At 27.8% G+C, this 27,707-nt stretch overlaps 2 protein-coding genes and 1 long non-coding RNA gene across 9 annotated transcripts; 1 reads left to right on the plus strand and 2 right to left on the minus strand.

Moving 5' to 3' along the window:
* Window positions 1–83: 83 nt before the first annotated feature.
* On the minus strand, window positions 84–7,858 carry LOC141526136 (putative inactive tRNA-specific adenosine deaminase-like protein 3). 6 transcript variants are annotated; one of them, XR_012478972.1, is made up of 4 exons: window positions 7,452–7,858; window positions 877–1,366; window positions 685–784; window positions 84–598 (listed from the first exon to the last, which is right to left on the minus strand). XR_012478972.1 is itself a non-coding variant. In XM_074240951.1 (3 exons), exon 3 carries the CDS (start codon window positions 4,040–4,042, stop codon window positions 2,885–2,887), a length of 1,158 nt encoding a protein of 385 aa, XP_074097052.1. In that variant the 5' UTR covers window positions 4,043–4,076; window positions 7,452–7,577; window positions 7,663–7,837; the 3' UTR covers window positions 2,148–2,884. The 6 variants fall into 6 exon arrangements, 1 of the variants encoding a protein (XP_074097052.1); XR_012478969.1 differs by having other exon boundaries at window positions 685–1,366; XR_012478971.1 differs by having other exon boundaries at window positions 84–574; window positions 657–1,366.
* On the plus strand, window positions 7,747–13,811 carry LOC141526169 (uncharacterized). The gene is made up of 3 exons (XR_012478993.1): window positions 7,747–7,861; window positions 12,045–12,199; window positions 13,589–13,811. It is a non-coding gene; the product is annotated as an uncharacterized LOC141526169 (long non-coding RNA).
* Window positions 8,727–27,019, minus strand: LOC141526116 (receptor-type tyrosine-protein phosphatase S). 2 transcript variants are annotated; one of them, XR_012478963.1, is made up of 31 exons: window positions 25,993–27,019; window positions 25,744–25,905; window positions 23,990–24,300; window positions 23,734–23,932; window positions 23,306–23,662; window positions 22,229–22,372; window positions 21,781–21,933; window positions 21,553–21,699; window positions 21,030–21,148; window positions 20,734–20,938; window positions 20,571–20,638; window positions 19,488–19,701; window positions 19,277–19,395; window positions 18,994–19,201; window positions 18,622–18,936; window positions 16,407–16,645; window positions 16,072–16,144; window positions 15,477–16,009; window positions 13,852–14,129; window positions 13,353–13,662; window positions 13,189–13,276; window positions 13,031–13,107; window positions 12,808–12,942; window positions 12,360–12,500; window positions 12,074–12,271; window positions 11,480–11,995; window positions 10,792–10,923; window positions 10,566–10,717; window positions 10,334–10,469; window positions 10,041–10,242; window positions 8,728–9,311 (listed from the first exon to the last, which is right to left on the minus strand). XR_012478963.1 is itself a non-coding variant. In XM_074240915.1 (30 exons), exons 1-30 carry the CDS (start codon window positions 26,216–26,218, stop codon window positions 10,168–10,170), a joined length of 6,030 nt encoding a protein of 2,009 aa, XP_074097016.1. In that variant the 5' UTR covers window positions 26,219–27,019; the 3' UTR covers window positions 8,727–10,167. The 2 variants fall into 2 exon arrangements, 1 of the variants encoding a protein (XP_074097016.1); XM_074240915.1 differs by having other exon boundaries at window positions 8,727–10,242.
* Window positions 27,020–27,707: the final 688 nt, after the last annotated feature.

Genomic DNA, 27,707 nt, shown 5'->3' on the forward strand with positions numbered 1-27,707 from the left:
GAATCGCATTTTGTAGTAACAAATAATCTTCTTTTCCAAAAAATTCAAATTTTGTTAAAAAAACTTTCTTATTTAATTTTTAGTTTTTTTTTTTTTTTCACCACAATTTATTTAAAAACTGATTCATCAATTAAATCCGCTGAAAATGTTTTCTGTTACAACAAATATTATCAACAACTCGTTAAATACTTCAGAAGAACACGTATTAATAGATAACTTTAATCATTTGCACATCAATCACACGTTAACAAATAACTAATATTCATCAACAATAAACTCCTTTTGCGGATTGATTATATATTTCTTCTTATTTTCATTAACTGCAGCTTAATTTTTTTTTTCTATACTACGGTTCACACACTCATTAGTGTCTTGAATGGCGACGAAGGCCTTGCAGCTTGCTACTTAGTCACAACATTTTCAAAATTCTTCTCTCCATGATGATAAAATAATAGATATTCTTCGATTGAAAAAAATCACACAATTGTGTCAACTTTCCAATAGTTGTTTTTTCTCTTTGTATTTTACTAGTATTTCATTTTCTTCTTTTAACTCCGATGAAAAATTTAAATACCTCCAGAAAAATATTATGGATTACCTTAACAAAATTATAATTCAATAAGTGATTTTGATAAGTTTAAAAAAAAAAAAATTACTTGTATTTGAGTAACTGGAAGACTCAACTTTAAGGCACGAAAGGCCTTCACAGGCTCAGTCTAGCCCCTGATGCTTTCGCAGTCACGTTTGAAAATATATTAATAAAAAAGTAATTGATATTGATGCTCTAAAAATAAAACAAACTTAAAATCGTTATCGTAAAAGGTAGATACTGATAAGTATTAATTATAGTTAAATTCCAAATAGACTTTCACTAACAGTGATTATTGGTGATTGAGAATATTATATGAGATCGGAGCTGAGATACTTGATCCCTCGAAGCTACACGATCAACTGTTTTCAAACGAATAACATAAGTAGAGTAATCAGAGTATCACCAATAACGTTGACAGTGGTGGATTAGCAGTAGCGGTGATGACGATGATAAAGGTTTACAGAGACAAGCATATACAAAATGTTATGGAGCTGATGAAGAAGGCGATCATTTAAGCAACGACAAAGATGATGATGGAAACCGTTGTTGTAATGGCGTAGCGTTTGTGTCTCAGGAGTCAGGGGATCAACCGTCTAGCCAATAAGAACCAACTTGGACTGTAAGTCAATTGGAACCACTCAGGGACCGACGCCCGGACGAAACATATAGACACGTCCTGTATTTTACCAAGGTATCTTTCCTCTTATTCAATGTCTCCCTCTTTTCTTAAAGACGTTTATCCAATTTTACTTTTTCTTCTATTTGAAAAGTTATCTGTAAATAAAACAAAATTTACTTAATATTTATCTTCAACGAAATCATTGTAGAGAAACTACATTTTTCTCTTCTTTTAAAAAAATTTTTTTTTATTTATCATAATTATTTAATGGATGCATTTTTAATAATCCTTTCCCTAAAATTTAAAATTTTCTTCAATCTATTAATATTAAATAACCATTTTATTACAACTATGCTTTTTATAATTAAAAATTTACTTTAAAATAAACAACTTAATGTATTAATTAATAAATACATAAGTAAGTTTTGATACTTTAAATTTAACTTTATTTCACACATCATGAGTGTATCTCAAGTGATTAAATCTAATATGATATTTATCATAATTAGTTAAATTATGATTTATTACTTTGTCTATTAATTTTGTAATTTTTATAATTTGTTTTTCTAACACGTATTTGTTTAGACTATACTAGGATTATGCACATGCTCGTTATATAAAAAAAAAAAAAAAACCACATTATTTTCGGTATACTGATAACAGTATGTACAATATTTTTGATTAAAAAAAATTTTCAATTTTTTTTATCATTTACTACGTGTTTTAGTGTTTGAAATAAAATAAGGAAGATATAACTTGTTTTGTGAGTAGTTTCTTACTTGAGGAAAAATATTTATTAATGTTATCAAGTAATTTAGTAACTTTTATCCATACTTATCAGGTAAAGTGTAATTAAGGGCAATACTGTCAACCTTTATTGCGTTACACAAGTTTTTAATATATTAAAATTAATTGTTGTGAGTAATAAAGACAATATAATTTTTAAAGTGACAATTTATTTATATTTTTAAACTCACAAATGTATATTTTTATAAAAAGTCAAATTGGTTAAAAACAATAATAAAATAGTGTAATATTACATGAAGTTAAAGAATATAAAACATTTATCCGATGCACAGTAGTTATAATTATAATGGGATAAGCTCTCTTTGATACTACTAACAGTATGAATCCATATTATATATACACTAATTGATGTCAATCACATGGGTCGACTACGCTATTTGCTCAAATGCCAATAATAAATTAAAACATCGACGAGATGTGAATACTCGTGTATGTTTAACTTACCAAATACATCAAGTGACAATGTCATTCGGTCGTAAATCAATTGAATATATAAAACGATTACACAGGAAAAGGAAGCGGAAAACATAACTGTTACAGAAAATTAAACTAATTTGGGCTTGGCTGATTTTTGAATCTATTTAATTTTTATTTAATTAATTAAAATGCACTGTAGTAATTAACCAGCACAAAATAAAAATGTATGATGAACTATAAAATAATAGTTATTTATAATATTTATTCGTGCATATGTATGTAGACATTTAAACGAAAGAAAATACTGACTACTTGACATTCAAACGAATTAACTGCAATTCCAGTTGACATTGACGGCATTCACGTGGACGCTAATTTATATGAGCCATTCCTAAGCGTTTATTCATTTTGGAGTACAAATAAGACTTGCCTAATTTTATTGCTGACATTTAGCTGGTTGATTGGTAAATTTCCATTACATTCTCAGAACAATCTTGCTCAAGGGCACAACACCATACTTTATAACGATGATTTAAACCAGGCAGTGTATTTAGTGATGTTTTACTTCCTAAAACACCATAACTTTTATTACTAGTGCTATAAAATACCATTCCCACTCTTGAGTGTACTAATGCCATTGCACACATAGCACACGGCTCTTGAACAAGAAATATCCAATATTTTGTACACAAATATTTACAATCCTCTTCTGAGTTATTATTTTTAGTTTTAGATTTAATATTAGTAGAATAATTAAAATTTGAAACGTCAATAGTCGTCAAAGTTTGTGGGTAACAAAGTGGAAGATTAAATTGTAATTTTCTTTTTCTACTATCATCATTTTTTAAGTCATTAACATTAGATACTAAATTCCAAGCACCTTTACCTCTCATTGCAGCTATCAAATCTATAGCAAGCATTGATGCATGCCACATAGGATGTTCATGCAATCTAGCTGCTGAAATTGCAAGTATTTTACTAATACCACAATCGTTTGGATTTAAAATTACTGCAGCACCGTTACATATATCATTACCCACACCCGCTTTTTTTGTCGCCTCAATACAAACTTTCATACAAGCTTGAATAACATCAACCTGATTTGACGTAAAAAATGTTCCGTTTATAATAGACTCAAATTCAGTGTCAGGATGAAAATTGACAGGCCAATACTTAGCAGCTTTTTTTGCTTGTTCTGAACTTTTTGATGGTATTTTAGGAATGGAAACAATTGCAAAATTATCTTCAAAAAGATTTAAATCAAATTTTTTATCAACTAGAAATTGTTTTAATTCAACTTCCGTTTCGAATGATGGTTCAAAAGATTTAACTTGATCAGATTTTTTGTTTATGAATGACAAAAGTAATTTATTGCCAGAGCATCGTTTCAAATGTCCAAATCCAGGTAGAATAGCAGCGATGTTTTTTATTGCAACAGCAAAATTTTTTTTGTCTTTTAAGATTCCAGCATAAGCATCATGTAGTGGTATATCTTCTGTAAATTCAATTGGAACAATTGGTTTTAGTCTCATCCTACATTCTATTGAAGTCATATTATCTTTTTGATCCATTATTCGCGCTTTCTTCGTTGATTCATTTGACGTCATGCCTCTGTTGTTATCACGACTCCTCAATAGAATCCTGAAAATATGCTGCATTCACTTCTCTCATTTTTTTTTAACTTAAAATTTTAGGTAAAAATTTGAATAAACTATTGTAAATTATCTATCATCTATTTGTTAAATTAAGGTCAATTATCAGGTCGAATTTTTTTTTAAGTTTGATGTATAATATTTAAAAAAAAAAAAATAATAATCAAACACGCGTTAATGCATCTATTTATGCCGTGTTAATTTAAAAATTTATTTTTTAATTATTTTATTCAATCAATTTCTTTTTTTTCACAGTAATTGTGTAATCCATTCATCAAGTAACAAAAATGAAATATTTTCTATTTATGAATTATGTATGTCTCTTGATACGCAAGCATCTTAATTATATTATTCTAATAGTCTCAAATGTAAAAAAAAACTATGCCTAATTCAAAATACCCACACTGATAAAATGCTTTCGTAAAAAAAGTCTTGTGCCAAGAAACTATTTTGAAAAAAATTATTTTCTTTTTTGAGTATATTTTTCTCAGTTTAAGAAATTTTTTTCTTGGCTCAAGAAAATCGGTTTTTTGAAATAGTTTCTTGACGCAAGCTAATTTTTTTATCAGTGTATAATTTAATCACGCTAGAAAAAATTAATTGATTTCAAATAAAGATTTAAACAACTTTGCATAAAATAGTGGAATTAAATTAATAGTTAAAAGCAATTAGAAAATTTTTAAAATGACGTAAAGAGAAAAGTTTTTCGAAAATATAAAATCTGAATGAAGTAAATTTGTATTTTTGTCAGAAAATAATAAAAGTTTTTTTTTTTTTTTTTTTTTTTTTTTTTTTTTTGAAACATTTATAAGTATATTAATTTTTTAACCAAAATAATATGGAGATAATTTTTCGTTAAAAATATAAACCAAAGTAATGATAGTTGATAATTAAATTATAATATAAAAATTAAGAGCGGTCAAAAATTTATATCAAGTAATTGTAAGGCTTTTAGAAGAATATATTAATTAAAATAATGAAATTATACAAAAATTTTACTACTATAAAAAATATTTTTACTGTAAGATTTCTCCTTAGCCTTGATGTTTTTTAAATATAATAAATATACATAAAAAATAATTTTGAATTGAATAATAAATATTGATAATTCATTAAATTCGTTGATCACTTAATTTAACTAACGATAAGAATTATAATATGGATAAACTTTGAGACGTGGGATAAACGAATCTTTATTACATATTGTTAAGTTGGGCCACGGCCAAATCATTTGTCAGAGTTAGCCGCAATTGTTAAGCGGCAATCTTGAGAATGAATCCAAAGCCCATACGTAAGAATATATTTTTATGGTTTTATAAAAACTACTTAAGAACGACAAATAGAAATGAACAGGAAAAAATTTGTTTTTATAATAACCATAATAATAATAATAAAAAATGATAATATTAACAAATGAGATTATTATATTATTAAAATAAATTTCTGTGTCTATTATGTATTTAAACGTAGGCACACACACACACATATATATGTAGTATAAATTGAAGAATTCCTAGCAATAATCTAATAATTCTTAACACTGATGAAATTGACTCTGTTTATTTTCCCCTCAATGTCGTGTAATACATCCATCACACATTACACACGTGATTCAAAAAGCCCGCGTCTCAGTAACTTAGTAATGATCAAGGCAGAAGTAATATATAAATATAGGTATAAGCATTAACTCGTATAGGCAGATATGACACTATATTGATCAAACAAGATTCATGATCATGATAGCATTTACGTTATATAACTAAATGTAATATAAATTACACCCGACTACTTGGGAAAAGCATTCATAACCAGAATAATTTTTTTGTTCTAAACAACTAACGCTTTTAATTTAAAAATTATATCAATAAATAATATTCATATCATCGCTTATGATAAACAATACGTCATGTGTTGTTTATGGTTAATAAAATCATGTGTTAACAAGTATCAATACATTTTATATCACATCGTTACACATTATGCTTTTTTTTGTTGTTTATTTTATCGTTATAATATATTATAAAGTTACTAGAACCATAATAAGATAGCATATAATTAAATGGTTTCAAAGTGGTCAGTCATAAGGTCTAACCACGTGTTTTTAAAAAATATTTTTTCACTCATGTCATTGACCATAAGTCGCTGTAAATTCTATTGAACTCATTATCTTTAAATTAATATTAATTATATAATAAGTACTCGATTTGACTTTATTTTATCTTTTGTTTCTAAATAAAAAATTATACAACAATGATACTGACAATAACAGACACTTGGTCATTTTCAGGATTTTTCAACGAATAAATTATGATTAAAAAAATTTTAACACGTAGATATTGTATGACATTAAAGTTAGCTGTCATTATTATATATATATATATATTTTTTTTTTTTTTTAATAAATAAATTTGTTCCGAAAATTATTTCTGAAAAATTTCACTTTTACTTTTTAATTTTATAAATGTTAATTTTTTTGGTCTTTTTTTTTTGTCATAATTTATTTGTTAAAAAAATTTTTTTAATTAATTACTATGTGCTAAATTGATTCTCATAGATGTTGTAAAAAACTGATTGTTATTTTTTAAAAATAACATTTTAGTACGACAATAAACTTAGCCGACATCTAAAAATTTTTAGAATTTTTTTTATTGAAAAAATTATTTAAAAAATTTCACATGTAGGAAGTTTTAAAAATTATACCTGCAATTTTGTAAAAATACTCTTTTTGTTCTAATTTAATTGATAAAAATAAATCTAAAATTGTTAAACATCGGCTAATTTTAATGTCATTTTTAGTACTAATTTATTTGTTGAGTAAATCCAACAATTTGTCAAATGTCAATTAATTTCAATATCATCAATAATAAATGACACTAAAGTTGACAGATATTAAAAATTTTATAGCAATTTAATTATTATAAAAAAATCTTATTAAAAAGTTTTACATGTGAAAATTAATAAAAATTACAAGTGAAAATTTTTGGAAGCATTTTTTTATTGTAATTGATTTGTTAAAAAAATTTTTAAAATTGATAGCTGACCGCTATTTTCAATCTGATAATAATAAAGATAATTAAGTAAATTGAAATAACAATACACGTTAAAAAAAAATGAAAATGTAAACTATGAACAATGAGTATTTAAATAAATTTTTGTAATTAAATTAAAATTTAAAGTGCACAGAGCATCGACGTCAGGTGGCATCGCACTCGTTTGTAATTGTAACAAGTAATAACCTCTTCTATCATGTATGTAGATAAAAATTAAATCACAATTATTTATTTAGGTCAATAGAAATTATTATTTTACATTTTAATACTTGTAATATTATGTGTTTAGTATATATACTAAATATATAATATACCTGATTGAGTTGTATCCAATTGAGAGTTACCGAGTTGATTTAATAATTGTTGAGGTTTATGGTAAGGGTGCAAGACACTCTTATGGGAATAATCCGTAGGCACAGACATACACACACTGATAAATTCTATGAAAATAAAATAACCTCCCAGTAATTACAATAGAATATATTGAAATACATTTTTCAAAGTACAGTATGGTATAGTAAGTACTATTAAGTTGATGTACAGTAGGTAAGAAATATATATTATTTTTCTCTTAATGTACCCTGATGTTGATTGAACACGTTGTATCAGTAATTATAAAAGATGAGAATGTATTATGTATATTATATACACTAATTACTTTATGAGCTTCTGTAACTCAAGATTTATCGAGTCGAGTGAGATAACGGTGGAAGTAGTTGCTAAGGTAAGGAAGCTGTCATGGTGGGGACTCAAAGAGAAAGATATTCTTACATTAGTTATTATATTTATTAGTATGTCACTAAATATGTATTTTATGCATGTTCAATTGTAATTGTGTAATTATTTAGGGGGAAATTTTTTACACATATATTAACACAGTAGAAAATGAAAGGGAAGGGATATGTACATACAGTACATATATATGTACTTATAAGTACATACACCTCGTATGGTAATTTTTAAAGAATTATTTTCGCGCTTATCGATATCACTCTGATGGTAATGCAAAACAACAAAAAAAATTTTCAAATTTTTTTGATTTTTTTAGTAAAAAAAATAATTATGAAACAATTTTATCATCAAATTTTTTGCGGTCGAAATTTATTTTTCGAAAAAAATTTCTTGTGGCTATCTTCAATATTTATCGATGTGAAAGTAATATAAAATAGAAGAAACAGAAACTTTTTAGTTATTTTTTTAAACTAAAAAAATTTTTAATGAAAAGGCAAATCTTGGTTCCTTAATTTTTTTTAAAACTTCAATCGGTCCAAAAAAAACCATTCGATAGATGCATCTGCAATTGTACAGAACTGATAGTAGCACGTTAGGATCTAGAAATTCTCAAAAACATAAACTTTTATCGCATAGAAATTAGCAAAGATAAAATCGGTTGAACAAAAAAAAAAAAAAAAAAAAAAAAACAAAACAAAAAAAATCTGGAAATCGGTTCACCGCACAGGCCAACCCTAGATTTTCCCGCTAAGTTTGAATTTGAAGCGCCTTACATTTTATTTTTCGATTAATATTTGAGCTTTTCAAGCTCAAAGTAACATTTTTCACATTTTGAGTTCTTCAAGCTTTTTATTTTTTTAATTTTTATTTATCAAAATGTTTAGACCCTAAGGCCTTACATATAAATGAATACATATTAATAGTAATAGTAATTAAACAGTTATGGAAATGATAATAAAAGACAGTATAGAAAAGCAAGAAAAGTAACGTTGTCTCAGAGCAAAGTCTATCTAAGTTACCATCTAATGACTTTAGTTAATAAAACAAAGAATAGAAAAAATATGAATTTTAATATATAGTAATTACAGTTATTTATCATCTTTATCTACAAAAAACTTATAACATTATAAGATCGAAATTCATTGTAATCAATAATCGTGACAATCTCCTTCGGTAACTGGTTCCAGACTCTAAGCGCCGTGATAATAAACGACTTATCAAATGTTGCGGTTCGAGCATAGTGCAAACTCAAGACATCAGTTTGTCTAACAGAGCGTACTCGAACTGAAGTCAATACACTGAAGTCTTGCAGCAAAATTCTATCGTGATGTAATCTCAGCATTTTAAAAACAGAACAAGCAGTCAGAAACTCACGGTGACCTGACAATGTTAGCCAAACGAGTAACCTTCTGCTTGGAGTAATATGCTCATACCTCGCCAGTCTATAAAAGAACCTGATGCATACATTGAATTTTCTCGGCAGCTTTTTTTGTAGTGTGCCTTACATATCAGTGTAGGCTAATGTGCAGTAGTCAAAAATCGGCAAAATTAACGTTGAAACTAATCTTCGCATAGGAAGATTTATTTATTAAACAACTATAACTTTTGAATTCATCGTTAAATTTTCTTTTTTAAAAAATCATTTGATACAGTTTTTAAAGCACAATAAGAAAATGTCTACCCGAAAAAAAATAAATAGTTGATGCAACATGATGCAGTCTTGGTAAATGAACATGATGAAATCATGTTGCAGCCACATGATTTTCATGTTTCGGCGACATGACAATCATGTTGCGGTAGCATGAGAAAAATCATGTGACAGCAACATGATTTTCATGTAGCCTAAATAGCACAAAATTAAGCTGCAACAACTAAATATTTATGCTTCAGAAATATTCTTTATTATAAAGTAACTAGGTTTTTTAGGATTTATAATATTGCAGATGAAAATAAGAGTAAATTATCGAATTATAAAATTTGTGAGCGATATCTTTGCTTATTCAAATTATATACAATTTTTATTGCCAATAGCTTTGGTTTGTGATAAAAGTAATTAAATTATTATTAATTGTTATTATTTTCAAATTAAGTTTCTTGTTGCAACATAATTCAAGTCTTTTTTTTATCGATAGACAAGGTACAATTGAAGATAAAAGATTAAGGTTCCTTACACAATTAGCGTGACTATTTATTTTTACATTCCACGCATGATAATGACGATCAATTGCTATCGGTGTTATACCATACATATAGATTAACGATTTCAACACTTCATCACTTCACTTAATTCTTGAAATTTTAATAGAAATTAGCATATGTTTCAAAGTAATCAGCATAAATCAGCGCTGCATCATATAAATATTCGAATTGGTCCTAAAATTACAAGAGATTATATCATTACATGAGACATTTAACTTTAATAAACTAAAATCTTATAAACTATCGTATGAAAATTGATAAATACCAATGTTTTACAAAAATCTTTCCGTGATTTTCGTACAGCAGATATTGATAAGCAAACATCACACTCGTGTTCTAAACCCATTCTTTCAAGAAGAAAACTCATGGCTAGATACAAACCACAACCTGTCAAGCCATCGCTAAAAGAGATAAAAATCATTTAGATAAAATGTTAACTGTGATTGATTCATAAAAAGATTGACAGTTGTGGTTGAACAAGAGAATTAAAAGCTTACTAGCAAATAACTACGGTAGGTTCATTATTTCTTGAAATTCTTTCTGCAGTTTGCCATAATTCTACTAAAATAGAAGGTTTTGGTGGTTTACTTTGTCCAGTTTTCCATTCTTTACAAACTAAAATGGTAGTTATTTGTTCTCGAGCTGTTTTCTAAAAGATTTGATAATGATAAAAATTATGAATTAAATTCTCTATGTTAATCAAAAAGTTTTTGAAAATATTACATCTGAACAATCGGTTAAAACTATTTTTTGTTGGCTATAAATATCAGTATCTACAATATTTCGTCCTTTTAAAGTTATGAATGGTACTGGTTTCAACTCTTCATCAGGTTGAGGGAAAAATTCACAGCAAGTCTAAAATATTTGAACTAGTTAGTATTGTTATTTATAAAAAATTAGTCAATTTTAATGAAATTTCAAAAAAATCATTTTGCGTTATAGATGCCATAGGGGCGTATCAGCCTATTATATGCCCTTATGGCACCCGGGTGCCATAAAGACATACCAAAAAATTTTTTCGGGAAACAACCTATTTTTACTTTAAATGCATAGAAATGATGAAAAAATTTTTTAATTAAATAAAGAAATTATCACAAATTTCAAATTCCAAAAAATTTTGATCTAAGTTAATTTCAAATTTGAAAAAAAATTTTTTTCATTATTTCTATGCATTTAAAGTAAAAATATGTTGTTTCCCGACAAAAAATTTTTTGGTACGCTCTTATGGCTCCCGGTAGGTACCCTGGGTGCCATAAGGGCGTACCAAAATTTTTTTTTGCATTTCTGCCCTTTTCAGGCATAACTACGTCGATTCCCAGAAAAAATTTTTTTATACGCCCTTATGCCTTTTCAAGGGTATTTTTTTCGGGATACGCCTTTATGGTATCAGTAACGCGATTTTACAACTTACAGGATCAGTCGGGTCAATTAATTGTAACATTATGACAAGTTCAATTTTAAATTCAGCAATCATTCGCCAAAAATCACCCACAGTTGTGGGTAATGGAATTTGTGAAGCAATGTAATTATTACGACGTCGTGCACTATCAACATACACTCCTGAAATATAATTACTATCGTCTTCAGTAATTGGATATCTTGCAATGTAGAATTTTGAAGGTGATGCTAAGTCAGGAAATCGATTTTTTAAAAGATTTTTCTCTGATAATTTAACGAATGATGATGAGGGTGGTTGAAGAGCTTCATATTGCCAGGAAGATTCCTCTAACCTTTGTTGTTGCAATTGAAGCTGACTTTTGTATTCTTTAATTCTAATCGAGAGTGAATCATTACAAGTAATTGCTGTTGGCAGCGTTAGCAGGCATTCAACTAATACTATGTGAGCTAAAAGATATTGTTGTTTATTATCGACCATATTTGCTCTTTGACTTCGTATTAATTCTGTTTCTTCAAAAACATCCACCACCTTTTTTATAAAAAATTTTTCATGTTATATTATCAATTTTTTTTTTTAGAGTTGAAAATGAAAAAAAAAAACAATTACACCCTCAGCAGCAGCGCGGCGAAGACATATATCACATAATATAATTGTTCCGGTTCTTCCAACTCCAGCACTACAGTGGACTAATACTGGACCAATGCCTGGTGGAGTTGCAAGTAATTTTTTCAAGTAAGTAACGATCGATTGAATATATAATGGTATTCCATGATCAGGCCATGCTGTGTAATGGAAATGATCAATCTACACAGAAACCAATGAAAACTTAATTACTTAATGTAAGCTTAGTTTTAAATATACGCAATTCAATTCCATTGATAGAGTATTATACCTTACGAGTCTCCTGTTCACACTTTACATGAAAAATTCGAATCGTGTAATCAGCAAAATCGGTATGACTAATATTTGTCACGGATATTTTACCGAATTTCATTTCTTGACCAATTTCTGGCCAGTATTGTTCACATTTGGTCTTGAAGAAAAAAGTTGTATGTTAACTGATAAATTTAATATAAATAACTAGGGTAGAAGTACCGATTTTGGCCATCTTAAGACCATTTTTTGCCCCTTGATATTTTAGTGAATTTGTAAAAATTTTAACTATTCAAGTAGAATTTTTAAGGAATTTATGAATTAATACATTTATACGAATTGAATTCACAAAGTCTTGCGCTTATAGAAATATTTATACAATAATTTGACAATAAAGTGGCCAAAAAAGGTACATTGGCCACAAACGGTACTTCTACCCTATAGCTATGTCAATAAAAAATTTATACTTTGCCGCCCTCGATAATATTAGCTAACATACAAATCACTTGAACCCGGTCATGCCAAATCATACGCCAAAAATCGATTAATGTATTCGGTTTTGGTCCTTGGGTTGCAATGTAAGCTTTATTTTTTTTGTAGCCCTTTATCAAAATAAAAAAAATTCTACTTCATATTATATCGATTTATTGAATTGTAAATTTCGAAATTTAAATTAAAATAAAATTTTACCCGTATATAATTAGCATTGATGTAATCAGAAAATGGATCATCCGGAAATTTTTCAAGTATTACACGAGTTTCGTTGTCTACATAACAAATATTTATGCAAATTATTAAAAATAAAAGTAAAATATGATAAAATAATTAGATTGCTTTAAAATACCTACATGCTATTAAGTTAGCATATCTGTTTTTTGTTTTATTTTGAGGTAATTTACCGTAATCCCATGACTTTGTTTGACCGCGTGGAAACATCTAGTAAAAAAAAAAAAAGCGATTCAATTTTTCTTCTTTCAAATATAATATAATATTATTTGCATTATCTACTTACAGAAAACTGTTCGTCTAATTTTCCAGATGCAATTGCTTCTTTAACATAATCCTGAAAGTCATTAAGTTTAACCAGTGAAACACTTTTTAAATTTTCGTATATTGTTTCATTCATGGTAGTAGTTTTTAATTGTTCGATTGAGTTAGCAGGTGTTAATAATAGTGATTCTCTTTGTTCTTCTTTTGAAGGCAACTGTTTTGAGTTAACAACATTTTCTTGACCATTTTGCTTTTTAGGAAGAATCTTCGGGAGTTGTACAAGCACCTCTGTATTGATACTATCATCCTTTTTTTCTAAGCATGTTACATTTCTGCAATTATTTTACAACATGAAGTACCAAAGAAAAAATCAAATCTATTTTAATTAAATGGAACTAATGTTAACTAACTAAACTAAAGTTTTTATTATATATTGTGAAATTTATAAAAAGCAACCACAATTTATGTAGTGTAAAATGAAGTCAACATTTTGAATGATCTGCATGAATAAAAAAATTAACCTTTTTTTAATGTAATAATAAATGACACCTCCAGTAATTATAAAAACTATCACTAATGGTATAGCCCAAGTTTCATGAGATTTATTTGGTACTGGGCCTATTTGAAGGGGCTCTGATTTCCAAACGATAGTTGTGGCTTTTTTAGAAATATTTCGTTCTTTTTCATGAACTACTAAAACTGCTACATATGATGCTCCAACTTGAAGTGGACAATTTACAACATTATCACGAACTTCATTATTTCCAATAGTAAACGAAGAGTTAGATAATTCGTTAGTCTAAAACCCACAATTATAAACAAAATATTATGATTATAATCTCCAGAGAAAAAAAGGTTAACTTGAGTCAAGAAAATATTTTTCTTCCTAATTATTTCCTTAAACGAAAAAAAAAAATTTTTTTTTGACACAAGAAATTTCACTTATTCTAAAAAAAAATTAGTTCTCTTGCTTTAAGAAATACGCATCTTGATCCAAGAAAATTTATTTAAGTCAACAAAATCTTCTTGTTTTGAGAAAATTTAGCCTCTTACTCCAAAAAATTTTGTTCTTGATAGGGGTAAATTTTCTTGCCTTGAAAAAATTTCTCTCTTGCTCCAAAAAATTAAATATTTCGATAGTAAATTTTCATTAATATTTTATTGACTAACATTTCGAATTGAAAGATCAAATAATATTGAATCATTTTTTTTTCATTCAATATGTAAAATTGCACGCTAAAATTGTATAAAATGGATATCAAATATTCAAGAGAAAAATTTTCTCTAGGTGAGAAATTTTTTTCTTAGCTGAAGTAGGTGGCGCTACTTCCCTAAAGTATCTAGAAATTTTGATCAAATATAAAAATTTATTGTATCAACCCGTGTAAAAAAAAATCGTCTTAAAATTGTCGTTTGTTCAAGATCTTAAACGTGACACAAACTAAGACTTTTTTTAGTCGTCAAAAAAAAAATTCCGAGAGCAAATTTTGGAAATTTGGTTCTCGAATTTGTTATGAAAATAAAACGATATCATAACGACAACTCCGGAAAATTATTATAGAGAATCTTAAAATAGTTTTAAAAAATCTTAAAATAGTCTAAAAAAATCTTAAAATAGTTTGAAAAAAATTTTTCGTGACTATTTTAAGATGAGCTAACAGCGACAGAGCCCCGGAACATTAAAACGGTGCATCTTAAAATTATCCAATAATAAGTTTTCAACAATTTCAAATTCAATTTAAAAAGAGCGTACTAAAAAATGTAGCAGTCAGAAATTCGTAAAATCGTCTAAAAATTAATTTTCATAACAAATTCGAGAATCAAATTTCAAAAATCTGCTCTCGGAATTTTTTTTTTTGGCGTCTTAAAAAGTCTTAAAATAGTCTTGGTTTGTGTCACGTTTAAGATCTTAAACAAACGACAGTTATAAGACAATTTTAAGACGATTTTTTTTTACACGGGAAGTATTCATGATAATTTGAATTAAGAAAAAATTACTTCCACCAAGAATAGAATTTCAAGAAAAATTTTTTCTTCGGCCAACACAACTTCGGTCTTCCTTCAGGCACCCGAAAATTTTATTGAGCCAAAAATTTTGTTCTACACTCAAGAAATTTTTCTTTCTGTGTAGATAAAAGTACATTACCAAAAAAGTAGCGGCACGCCACGCAACTTCATGATATTCAACTCCAACATCTTGTACTAAGGACGAACTTAACATTGCACCTAGTTTGCAAATTGAAGGCCCTTTAACAATAATATGGAGTAAACATCCTTTAGTATTATTTACGATAGGGGGTATGGTAACTTTAATTTGAGATTCTTCATTGTCTATTATTGTCTGTGGATCGTATTCGAAAGCTAACGAAGAAGCTGTCTCAATTTCCGCACTTGATATAGCTCCTTGTAGTGAATTTACTCCCTGAATTAATATTCTGTAGCGTGTAGATGGTAAAAAATTCAGTTGAGTATTATAATCTGGTTTATAAGTAGAAATCGGAAACTGAATTGAACCCGAATCATTCAGACTCAGTCTTTTTTCTAACTGAGTTGATATTATTTCATATTGAATTATAAATTTTTTCATAGGTCCTCCAGTTGTAAACGGATGCTGCCATCTTATAAATACTCTTCCTTTATCTAATTCTTCAATGTTAAGAATTTTTGGAGTACTTGGTTCTATAAATAAATTTATTTTATTTAATTTTAAACATATGTTACAAATTTCAATATCAATTTACCTGTTACAGTTCGTAAATCATTTACTGTTCTTGCTTCTCCGGGCTCATTGACTCCGCTGTTATAACCCCGCACCTATTAATTGATTACTTTTAGATGCTATAATGATTTAATTTTAAATTTACTATAAAATTTCGCATCTATTCTTGCATATCTTCTGTTAAAAACATCTATATTATTTCAAAATAACGTAACATGTAAACGTCGAAATAATAATATTTAGATGAAATTTTTTTTCATACAAAGGAAATATTTTAAAAAATCTCTCCGTAAGTTTTTAGTAAAAGTGATAAAAGAAAAAAAAAGGAGTAAAAAGTAAAATAAATGGCTTACTCACTTCAATAAACTTTGAATTTCCAGTAGGATGCTTTACAGTTGCGCACAACAAATTTTTCCATAAATCACATTCACTGCTAGAAGAAACAATTGTAGTTTTTGAATTGTCTTTTCTAAATTTTATAGAATATTTAATTATTTCCCCATTAGTAGGTGGCGACGGTTTCTCCCATCGTAATGTAGTTGTTTGATTTTCAAGATCAACTTCAACAATTTCTAATTTGTTAACTTTTGGAGGTGCTGTTTAATAATATTTTAGAGTTAAACGAAATGTTTTAAAAAATTACAAATTTATTTTTATTTTTCATTTACTACTTATTAAGGAGTTACATAGATTTCACGGTTTCAAAAAATTGATTTTTCTTGTTTTATTAAATTCTACAAAATCTCTAGAATATTGTCCTAAAGTTCCAAATCGATCCGAATAATAGTTTCGGAGATACAGTTTTAAAAAGTTGCACGCTCAAGGCACTGTTGTATTGAAATTCAAAACTTTAAACGCGTTTTTCTCAAAACTATATTTTCAAAGACGGTGCCCAAGATTTCTCGAGAACTACTCAACCGAACTTGATGTGTTATATCCGGCATACCGTATATAATACAGGGCCTCCCATTCCCGCCGAAAAGTGCAGCGCTTGCATATTTAGGGAACCACAACCAGGACTGCGCGACAACTCACTCGTGGCTGAAGAATACACATTATCGCGCATTGTCACCTCATCAAAAGAACCAATTGTTTAATTAGTAGCCCCTCTTTCAAATCGCGACCGAGGTGATAAAAACCGCGAACACCATAATTCACCAGCTTATTTTACAAGGTAACAGTTCTGCCTTAAAGCCCGGGTGAGTCCTATACCCCGACACGTATAGGCAGACTTCAATTATTAAATTAATTAGTCATCCTTTCCCTAATTATTCATTTCGATTTCCTTAACGGTATTTCTGAGTTCTGTGATAGTGATTCTTCGAGCCACGATTCGTTTTGACGATAATCGAGATTCCCGCAGTTCCAGTGACCTGGTACCACTCTCAAATTATTTTCTTCTTCTGTAAATTTATAATCGGCAAACTTTTGTTTACCGGAGTCGTTACTCCGGTTACGAACTCATTAACTTTCAATCCTTGTTCTATATTGTTAATAGTTAATAAGTGAACAGTGTAAGTTAAGACGTGTTTGCCCATAGGGCCAGTTAAACAGAATATATAAACTACAACCCTGAATCGAAGTGTATCATCATTCCTAAATTAAGAACCTTCAACCTTCAACCTTCGATCTCCAGTCAGCAGGAGGAAGAGAGAAGCCAAGCAGCGGAACTCAAAGGTACAAAATCCAATCAAAGACCGAATCATCGTTGGAATTAACATTCGCAATAGTAAGTGGAGGATATTATCACTATTTCCGAGATCGATTGTCTATTCCAAGGGGCCCTCTCCGGGGTTTTCACCTTCGCGAACCCATAAATTAAAAACCTAATGATCCTTTCGTTAGGGAAATTCATCTGTTATCCGAACCTCCGATAGTCCAGCTACCAAATTCTAAGATTATATTTTTCGGACATAACAGACCTAAATTTCTATATCTTATAGAATTATATCTTATTATTTCTATATAATAACAGATGAAATTTTAGACAGGTCTTCGAAATATAATTTACAAGGTCTGGAACGAAAAATTTTGTTTTTTCTATTACAAATATTTAAAAAAAAAATGCCGCGAAATCTTAGCCAAATTTTTTATTTTTTTGTAAAAACCTTTGCCAAAAATCCAATTTTCATTTTTTTTTCCTTCGTTCAAGACCTAGTTTGAAGTCTTAACTAAAACACATATTTTATTTTTTTCATTTCAAACAGTTCTACTAGGAGTTCTGTTGATCACGCGTACTGATAGAAATATTTTTTATATACTAAGAAATTATGTTTAAGAAATGATTTCTTGAATACAAAGAAATCTTTTTAAATGCTAAGAAATCCTTTTATCAGTGCGAACGCATCTTTTTTCCGAGGGCTCGCCGGAAATTACGTCACATTAGCAGAGTTTTTAATTTTTTTTTTTTTTTTTAATACCAGTAATCCCTTATTAAACATGTATCTTTGAGACAGTAAAAAGTTTGAAGAAAATATTTCATTTTTTCTATTAAAAAAAAATTGTTGAAAATAGGCTATTTTTCCCGGAGAAAACTCATGTAACCCCTTAAATCACCAACTAAATAACTTACGTTTTGGATCAGTAGTAAAAGGTAAATCAATATAGGCAGTTTCATTATGGCTCCCGTGCAGATGATGAAGTAAATGAACTCGAACATAATACTTTTCAGCTCCAAAAAGATTTTGTTTTTTTGATGATTCGAGCTCAAAAGAATGATATTGTGTATCATGTTCATCGCTGAAATTTTGGACATTTTCACTTACGCCTGAAAAAAATATTCGTGCTCCACCGATTGGCCCATTGAGTGTCCAACAATCAACTGGATCATTCCAGGTAATTTTACCATTGGCAAAACTAATATTTCTGAATGTACCCGTAGGTATCTCTGAAAAATTATTTTGTAAAGAACTTGATAAAATTAAAATATTTTTAGTTTATGTACCTGCTTCATTAGTTTGAAAAGTTATTTTGCTTTCGGATCCTAATTTCGAATTGAATGCTTTAACTATAATTTCATAAGTGACATAAGGAATTAAGTTATCAAGTTTTTTTGAGATAGTATCATTTAGATCAGAGATCAAATGAATTTCAGAAGTCATTAAGTTCTCTGGAGTAACATTTGATTGTAAACAACCTTCATAACGAATAATCTAAATTGAATAAAATTATTATTTAAATCAATTTAATAAATTTTTTTCAATTCTTTATTATTATTTATTATTTACCTGAATTGTTAAATTATACCCTTGTAAAATACCATTAGGATTATTTGGTGGGTACCATTCAATAATAGCATCATTATTATTGTATAAAGTATACTTTAATTCAATGACTTGAGATGGTTCTACAATTTAAAAAAAAAAAAAAAAAAAAAAAAAAAAAAAAAAAAAGTGATTTTTTCCTAATTTTCAGAAAAAAATTTTTTTTAATACCAACCTGTTTCTAAAGTTGATAATACTTGATCATAATAATACATTCCATCATTTCCAGTAATAGAAATTTTATATTTTGTAAACGGACGTAAATTTAAAAATAATAATGGAAATGCGGGAACCATATCAAATTTTTCTATACTTGCAAATCCATTATTAGTAGAAGAAATTGCTGAAAGATCTGCAGAATACCAATTATCGGGACAGGGATAGTCTACCTATTGAATTAAAAGTATGTATTTAATAGTCGTCAGTCATACACTAAACATTAATTTTATCGATATTTTTATATACTCATAAAAATGCAATATTTAAAGGAGAACACCACTGTGACGGTCAAAAAAAAAGGTGATTTTCGGGAATTTTTTTGACAGGGGAAATGAAGGAATTTGAGACTCGGGTTTTTTTTTATTTTATTAAGGGTGCATTAAAGATTATTACATTAAATTTTCATAAAAAATATTTAATTATTACAAAGTTATTAACAATTTCGTAGGGCACTAGAGAAAATTTCCCCTTCCATACTCGGATCGATAACTCAAAAACGGATCATTTGAATATGAAAACCCAAATTACTTTTTAATCGGTAAGGATGAAGTTATTTTCAAAAAAATTGCGACTGATTGAAAATTTTCTCATTATTTTTATTGTTTTTTTTTTGTTTTAACCCGGCTAGAAAAATCTTTAAAATCAAAATTTTCAAAATTTGGTACTTGCAACGATAACTACATCCTTACTGATTAAAAATCAATTTGGGTTTTTATTTTCAGATGATCCATTTTTAAATTATCAATCCGACCATGGAGGGAGGAAATTTTCTCCAGTCCTCTACAAGATTGTTAATAACTCTGTAATGATTAAATATTTTTTAATAAAAATTTAGGGTAATAATCTTTAATATACCTTTAATAAAACAAAAAAAAACCCGACCCCCAAATTCCTTAATTTTTCCTGTCAAAAAAAATTCTCGAAAATCATCTTTTTTCTTTCGACCGTCACAGCGGTGTTCCCCCTTAAGAAGAAATATTTATTTACTAATATTTTTGTTAGTAAAACCGAAGTAAAAATACATGAAGAAGTTATTTACCTTGTCAAGTATTGGCACATCAAGTAATACATGTCTTTCATAGCACCTAGTTACGAACTTTTTATTCACTAAACAAATTTTTTATTAATTTATTAAGATTAATTAAATTTATTTACATTTAAATACCTGTTATATTTTAGATATTTACAATATTATAATTTACCTTGACACGCAGTAGTAAAATTTCGCCAATTGCCAATAATTTTTTTATATATTTCTTTGAATTGTATGTTTAACAATATTCGCACAGCGTATCGAGTTCCAGGAGTTAAACGATTAAAATTTTCAAAATAAGTTTTAGAAGATATATTATTGTTTTCGGAAATAATTTCTTGAGCAGTTTTTATCTCAATAATTTCACTTCTCAACTATGTAAAAAATAAAGAAATTAAGAGATAAAAGATATTGAAGAAATCAACAACATCGCTATAAAATCATATTGATTTCAAAAATAATTACCACTAATTCAAAAATAAAAGTAGCATTAATTTTTTTATAGTCATCAATTTCTTTAAGAGATACTCGAATACTTGTTTCATTATTGTTATTAAGATCCGGTGTTTGTGGAGGTCCAATATCTGAAAAATCAAAAGTTTAATTAAACTAATCCCTAAACTAAACACAGAAGCAAACCCTTGAAATTTATTATGTTTGCAACCTTTTACTATTTAATTATTACATAAACTATTGTTTCTCTGTATAATTTTGTATAAATTTATATTAACTTTGCATAGTATCGTTTAGACTATGTATCTTTATGTATTATTTTATTTTTCTTTCTTTTCACTGAACATAGAGTTATTTCTCTTAATGTTCTAAATTTACATTATAATACTTAAGTGATTGAATAAAACTGTTACATTTTTTTTTGTACTTGCCATTAGGCTTATTATTGCCTTGGCATATAAATTAAATAAATAATAAATAAATTTATTCATTGTATATTAGTGGTTAAATTTATTAATACTCAATTAGTTTGTACCTATTTCGCAATTTGGAGGAAGATAAAAGTGATCCACCTTCTGTTTACACCCATTGAAACAATTTCCTAAATAAGCATCACAGAAGTCGTTTAAACAGTTATTGCATCGCTTTGTACACCCATAGCCATAAAACTGATTAGGACACACTAATTAAATTGTATACTAATAAATTATCACAAAAACTTGAATACTTTTAATATTGCAATTAAATAAAAATTGTACTATACCATTCTTACAATCTGAATTCATGTATCCTTGTGAACAAAAACATCCATTTTTATTGCACACTGTTACATGTTCGCAATTATTACCAAAAACTGAAGAACAACTAGTTTCACAGTATGGTCCAATAAAAAATTTTTGACACAGAGTTACATTACCTAAAATGTTTTCAAATAAAATTGTATGTCATGTATACACTGATAAAAAAATTGACTTGACTCAAGAGCCAAACTCTTGAACCAAGAATTCCGTTTTGAAGAAAATGATTTTCTTGATTCAAGAGAATAAATTCTTGAAACAAGAAAATTTTCTTAGGCCAAGAATAATTTCTTACCTCAAGAATTTATTCTCTTGACTCAAGAAAATCATTTCTTCAAGTTTGGCTCTTGAGTCAAGTCAATTTTTTTATCAGTGTATAGTACGATAAAAATTATATGAATTACAGAAACTAACTTGGCGCAACCGAAACTTTTTGAGTTGAACTAATGACTGTGGAATACTCTGGATTATAAGATAATCTTTGACACGTTACTTCAGGCCAATAATAATAATCTGTATAGTCTTGACTTGCTTCCATGGATACTTTTTTAGCGGTTTCTATTTTTTGAATAAGATTTCAATTAAAAATAAAAAGGCCATTCGGCAGCCGAAATGGAAGTAGATTTCTTAAAAATTTATAAAAAAAATTAGACAAACGGTAGACCCTAAAGGCTATCCGTGCAACTTCCCGCTACACAGTACCTCGTAGGTGATGTGGAAATTTGTGTAATGACTGAATTATCGAAAAGACATTTTTTTTGATAAATACTCATAACAACATTATTTTGAAATCTGACAAAATTCCTGATTTATTAATTGAAAATTCATATATTTTAGTTCTTATATTGAAATATAGCCTGTAACATTCATAAAACGAACGAAAAAACAAAACGATTGCAAGAGTAAAATTTCATTGAAATAATCCCAAGAAATATATTTTTTATTCTAAAAGACCTGTAAAAATATGAAATTTAAAGCTAATTTTCTCAGCTTTCAGATGCATTATATAGAAATTGAATATCTCAACGCGTTCAGAAGTTATTCCGAGATAAAGCAATAAAAGTATAAAATTTTCGAATTTTCAAAACTTTAAAATGCTGTGATTTTCAAACTATTCAACCAATTGAGCTCATTTTCAAACTTGACCTTCGTAATCGTTTGTAGAATGAATATGTTTGAGTTTCATTAAAATCCCATAAGAATTGTTAACGCTATCATCGTGACAAGCAGGCATATAGTATATATATATATATATATATATATATATATATATATATATATATATATATATATATATATATATATATATATATAAACTTTTGAACTAAATGTATTTTCTGAATCAACTAGTCGAGTTTAGCCAAAATATGAACAAATTTATGGAAAGTTACGTTATGACGACAAATACAAAAGTTAGATATTTATGAAATCTACTAAAAAGTAAACCATTAAAGTATGCAATTTAATCTCAAGTGTGTTTATTTTTCTTACTTTCTGGTAAACATTCTCGAAGATTGCTGATAGCCCAATGATAATTTTTTTCTTCTGTATTAGTTTTCAAAAATGATAATATTTCCAGTCTTAAAGGAGCTTGGCATTGACTGATATTTGAAGCAGTAAATTGGCCGTACTGCCACATTGGAAGAGAATGATCAACACGATAAGAAACCGAACCAGAAAACTTTTTTTTAGAACATTGATTACCGCTTTTATCCAATAAACTGATTTGTAACTCACACTCTCGGCATAATCCGATCAACATATTAACACAAAAGTCTCGTGAATCATCAATCATCAACGTAGGACTAGTTAATTTAGCTTCAGGTTGAGTTGTTAGGGTATAATTATCTTAATTAATAAAAAAAACAAAAATGATTAAACTAACTTTATAAAATATTTTTAGTAAGCATAGTACTTACATTCATGAAATCGAAATAGCAATGAACTGTTAGGACTACGATAAAAAACATGATACTTGATATTTTTCTGTGAAGATTTATATTTATCATCAATATAAGACAGAACTTTTTTATTCGGATCATATAATGAAATAGTTTGGTTTTCAGCTTCCCAAGTAATGATAAATGTCCTCCATTCACTACTCGATAGTGGAAAATGCTAAAACAAGTCAATAATCAATTTTGGTTGTTATATTAGATTGAACCAAATACCAACCTGATCGACAAATGCTTTTAAACCATAACACTCAGATTCAGAATCCGGTATTTCAAGTGGTAGACCTTGGGGACATTTTCTAATTGCTGTTTTATTGTTTTTCCAGCCACCAATAATGATCCAGTAACAAAAATCATTGTAAAAGTTATCGCCTTCACAAATTGCTAGATGTGCATTAGACATTCCGCGAATACTAACGGTTACACTACCAGTTTTATTTAGTACTAAAGTTGAATATACACCATTTATAAAAGTTTTGACAGGAAGATAAATTGTACTAGAAGGAGTAAATGTTTGGTACTCGGGGAAATCTAAAAAAATATTAATATTTTTCATTGGACGATCATTTCAAGAAATTTGTATCATTAGTATCATTTTGTATCATTTTTTTCTCAAATCTATTAAGTCTATTTTACAGATGTTATTTATTGTATATAAATATTAAATAAAAATTCTACCTATGCAAATGTAATATATTGTTGTAAATTTCCGAGGGAGTTTCTTTTCAAATAAATAAATTAGTAGCATCGTTACTAATGAAGAGACATTTTTTAGACGTGTCTAACCAGTAGACAACGAATTAATGTCATAAAATACATAATATTTCGGTGAATTGTTTAAGGAGTTAGGGGTAGTCAGAGACACGAGAAAATAAAAATTTTTAGTAATTTTTTTTTGCTATTAAATCATGTTATTTTACCAAAGTAATGATACGGCATTATTACACAATGTTTTGACTTAAAGTCAGGAAAATTTGAAAAAAAAAATTTATATTTCCCAAAGTTATAGCTGTTTGTGTTGACCCAATTCCAAAAAAAAGGTCCTTGCGGTGACTATTATAAGTCCTTGAAGATTCATCTAAAATCAATCGGGTAAAAAACTTAGTTTTATAAATAGATAATCTTGGGTCTGATCGAAGGATTTTTTTTTTTTTTTAATTTCGATTTTTTATGACCAATTTAACTGTTGATTTATTCCCAAAAATCTAGAAAAAAATTTCCTAAGGCTGCCATTTTGTTAACTTTTGGAAAAAAAAAAAAAAGCTTTGATCAGGCCCAAGATTATCTGTTTATAAAACTAAGTTTTTTACCCGATTGATTTTAGATGAATCTCCAAGGACTTATGATAGTCACCGCAAGGATCTTTTTTTTGGAACTGGGTCAACACAAACAGCTATAACTTTGGGAATTACAAATTTTTTTTTTTCAAATTTTCGTGACTTCAAGTCAAAAAATTGTGTAATAATACCATATTATCATTTTTGTAAAATAACGTGATTTAATAGCAAAAAAAAATTACTGAAAATTCTCATTTTTTCGTGTCTCTGACTACCCCTAACCCCTTAATTTGATAATTTTTTTGGTATTTTATTAGTTGAAAAATAATAAGTTTTCATTACAAATTATTTCTTGTGTAATTATATTTAAATAAACAAAATATAATAATTATATTGTTAATTATTATCAAATTCAATAGAATGTTAATTATGATTATTGAGAGTCAATATAAAAATCTAAAAATTATTTTTTATTTTAAAAGATCAACTCCGAAAGTATTTCGATAATATTGACAACATTTACTTTTGCAAATAAAAAATTATAAACGTTTGTAAAATTCCTCACGAACATAGTTAAATCAAATGCTGATGTAAATTTAAAAAAGTGTTTTATTAGAAAACAAACAACTTTCAATTCAAGCTCAGTGAATTAGGCGGTTGACTGCAAGTATTGATTAATTAAGAAAAAAAAACTCACATTCCCATCTCGTATCGAAAACTGGTCCCATGGGTTTAATAAATGAAGAAATTTGACTCCAATTTGAATTATGTTGTGTCCATGCATGTAAACATTCCGAGGAGTCAATATTAAGATAACAATAATCAGAATAAACTTTGGGATTATTTGAAAGGCATGATTCTAAAAAAATGTATAAATATATTTTTACCATCACGATTTTGCTTTATAAGTATCAATAATTTTTGTTATTTTATTATTTTTACATACCTGATAAATGATCTCTATCGCTGTAAGCTTTATTAGGGTAATTCCACTGGAGGTGAGAATTCCAAATTACTGCATCTTGTGAGTTATCGCTGATACAAAGAAGTGGACGCTTTAAATGATATATAAGGCGTTCTGTATAATATGAATCTCCAGAGTAAATCATTAATTCTTGACTGATAATTTTTCCACAATTTAATACAAATAATAAAATCCATATTTTTGTCATGTTTGTAATTTTACTTGGTTGTAGTTTTAATTAAGTTACTGTCAGCATTTCTCTCCGAACATACGATATTATCACATCCGAGTAACAGGCTTCCTGCCGCAAATTATATGAATCACCGATAAGCAAATACAAAGAATAGTAAAAAAAAAAAAAATTATAATCTAGAAGAAAAAAATGTAGTAAAAATTTTTTATAACGTTAAATTCATAACAAAATTGTTTTAGTTGAAAATTATTTGACAATAATCATCCAGCTTTTTTTTTTCAAGCAACAACAAAAATTAAAATTTTTATCTAAAAATAATATTACTTAATTTTTTGAAAAGAACTTGTGATATATTTTTTCAATTGGTGTAAATTTTTAATTTTTTAACGATATGAATTATTCAAGAAGCTTCATTGTCCAATTAAAGACTGTACTAATAACACCGGCCGACAAAAGAGGACTTTCTGAAAGTTGTTTTGATATGAGTGATAAATATCACTAATTTATAGTGTTATAAACATAAAATTACCTACATAATTACTCTATCACATCAGATTTTTTTACAAACAAGAAAAATGGTTTTTCTTAATTTAAAAAAAATAATCAATTATTATATTATAAATACATATATTTGAAAACTTCTACAGAAAATGTCATATAAAATAGTCGCTATGAATCTATTTTGAGTGAGATCTTTTCGTTTATCTGTAAAATTACGTCTGGGAGTAATTTTTTTATGGGAATCGTCAATAATATCACGTTTTATCGACCAGCAGTAATCAGCCATCATATTCACATTCCATCGCCCTTGGTACCTTGTTTCCATAGTTTTGATGTCTTGGTGAAACCTTTCACCCTGTTCTTCACTATAATCACCAAGATTATCAGGAAAAATCCAAATGTGAATCTAAAAATGGAGTTTTATGCTCATATTACACCCCAATTTTTGATACTTATTTAATAAATTTGCCACAATATTTTTATAGTCAGGATGCATGTGATTTCCTAGAAAATTGTTGACAACATCTTTGAACGCCAGCCAAGCTTCTGATTCAGTTGTATTTAATGTCTTGTCAAATTTTTCATCGGTCATTAAAGATCTTATTTGTGGCCCATCGAATACTCCTTCTTTTATTTTTGCATCTGATAACCTTGAAAATTTTTACTTAAGTATTTAAAACTATCATTTTCTTTATCCAATGCCTTAACGAATTATTTCATCATACCGAGTTTAATATGAAGCGGAGGTAATAAAATTTTCTTAGGATCAATTAAATTTTCTCGTATCACATTTTTGGTTCCCGGTTTCAGATTTGTACGAGGATTCCATTGTTTTTGAACGTAATGCTTTGCTCGTGCCCTACTGTCCCACTCGCATAAAAACAAGGATATTTCGTGTATCCTGACTGCTGACCTAACAGCATAGTTATAATTTTTAGATCTCCACAAAGCTGCCAACCATGTTCTTCATATTTAATTATATCAAGTACTGTTTCTAAGTTTT

The sequence above is a fragment of the Cotesia typhae genome, unplaced genomic scaffold (genome assembly GCF_013202065.1).
Source record: "Cotesia typhae breed Kobodo isofemale line unplaced genomic scaffold, CoteBio_Ctyphae contig_11, whole genome shotgun sequence".
Lineage (NCBI taxonomy): Eukaryota > Metazoa > Arthropoda > Insecta > Hymenoptera > Braconidae > Cotesia > Cotesia typhae.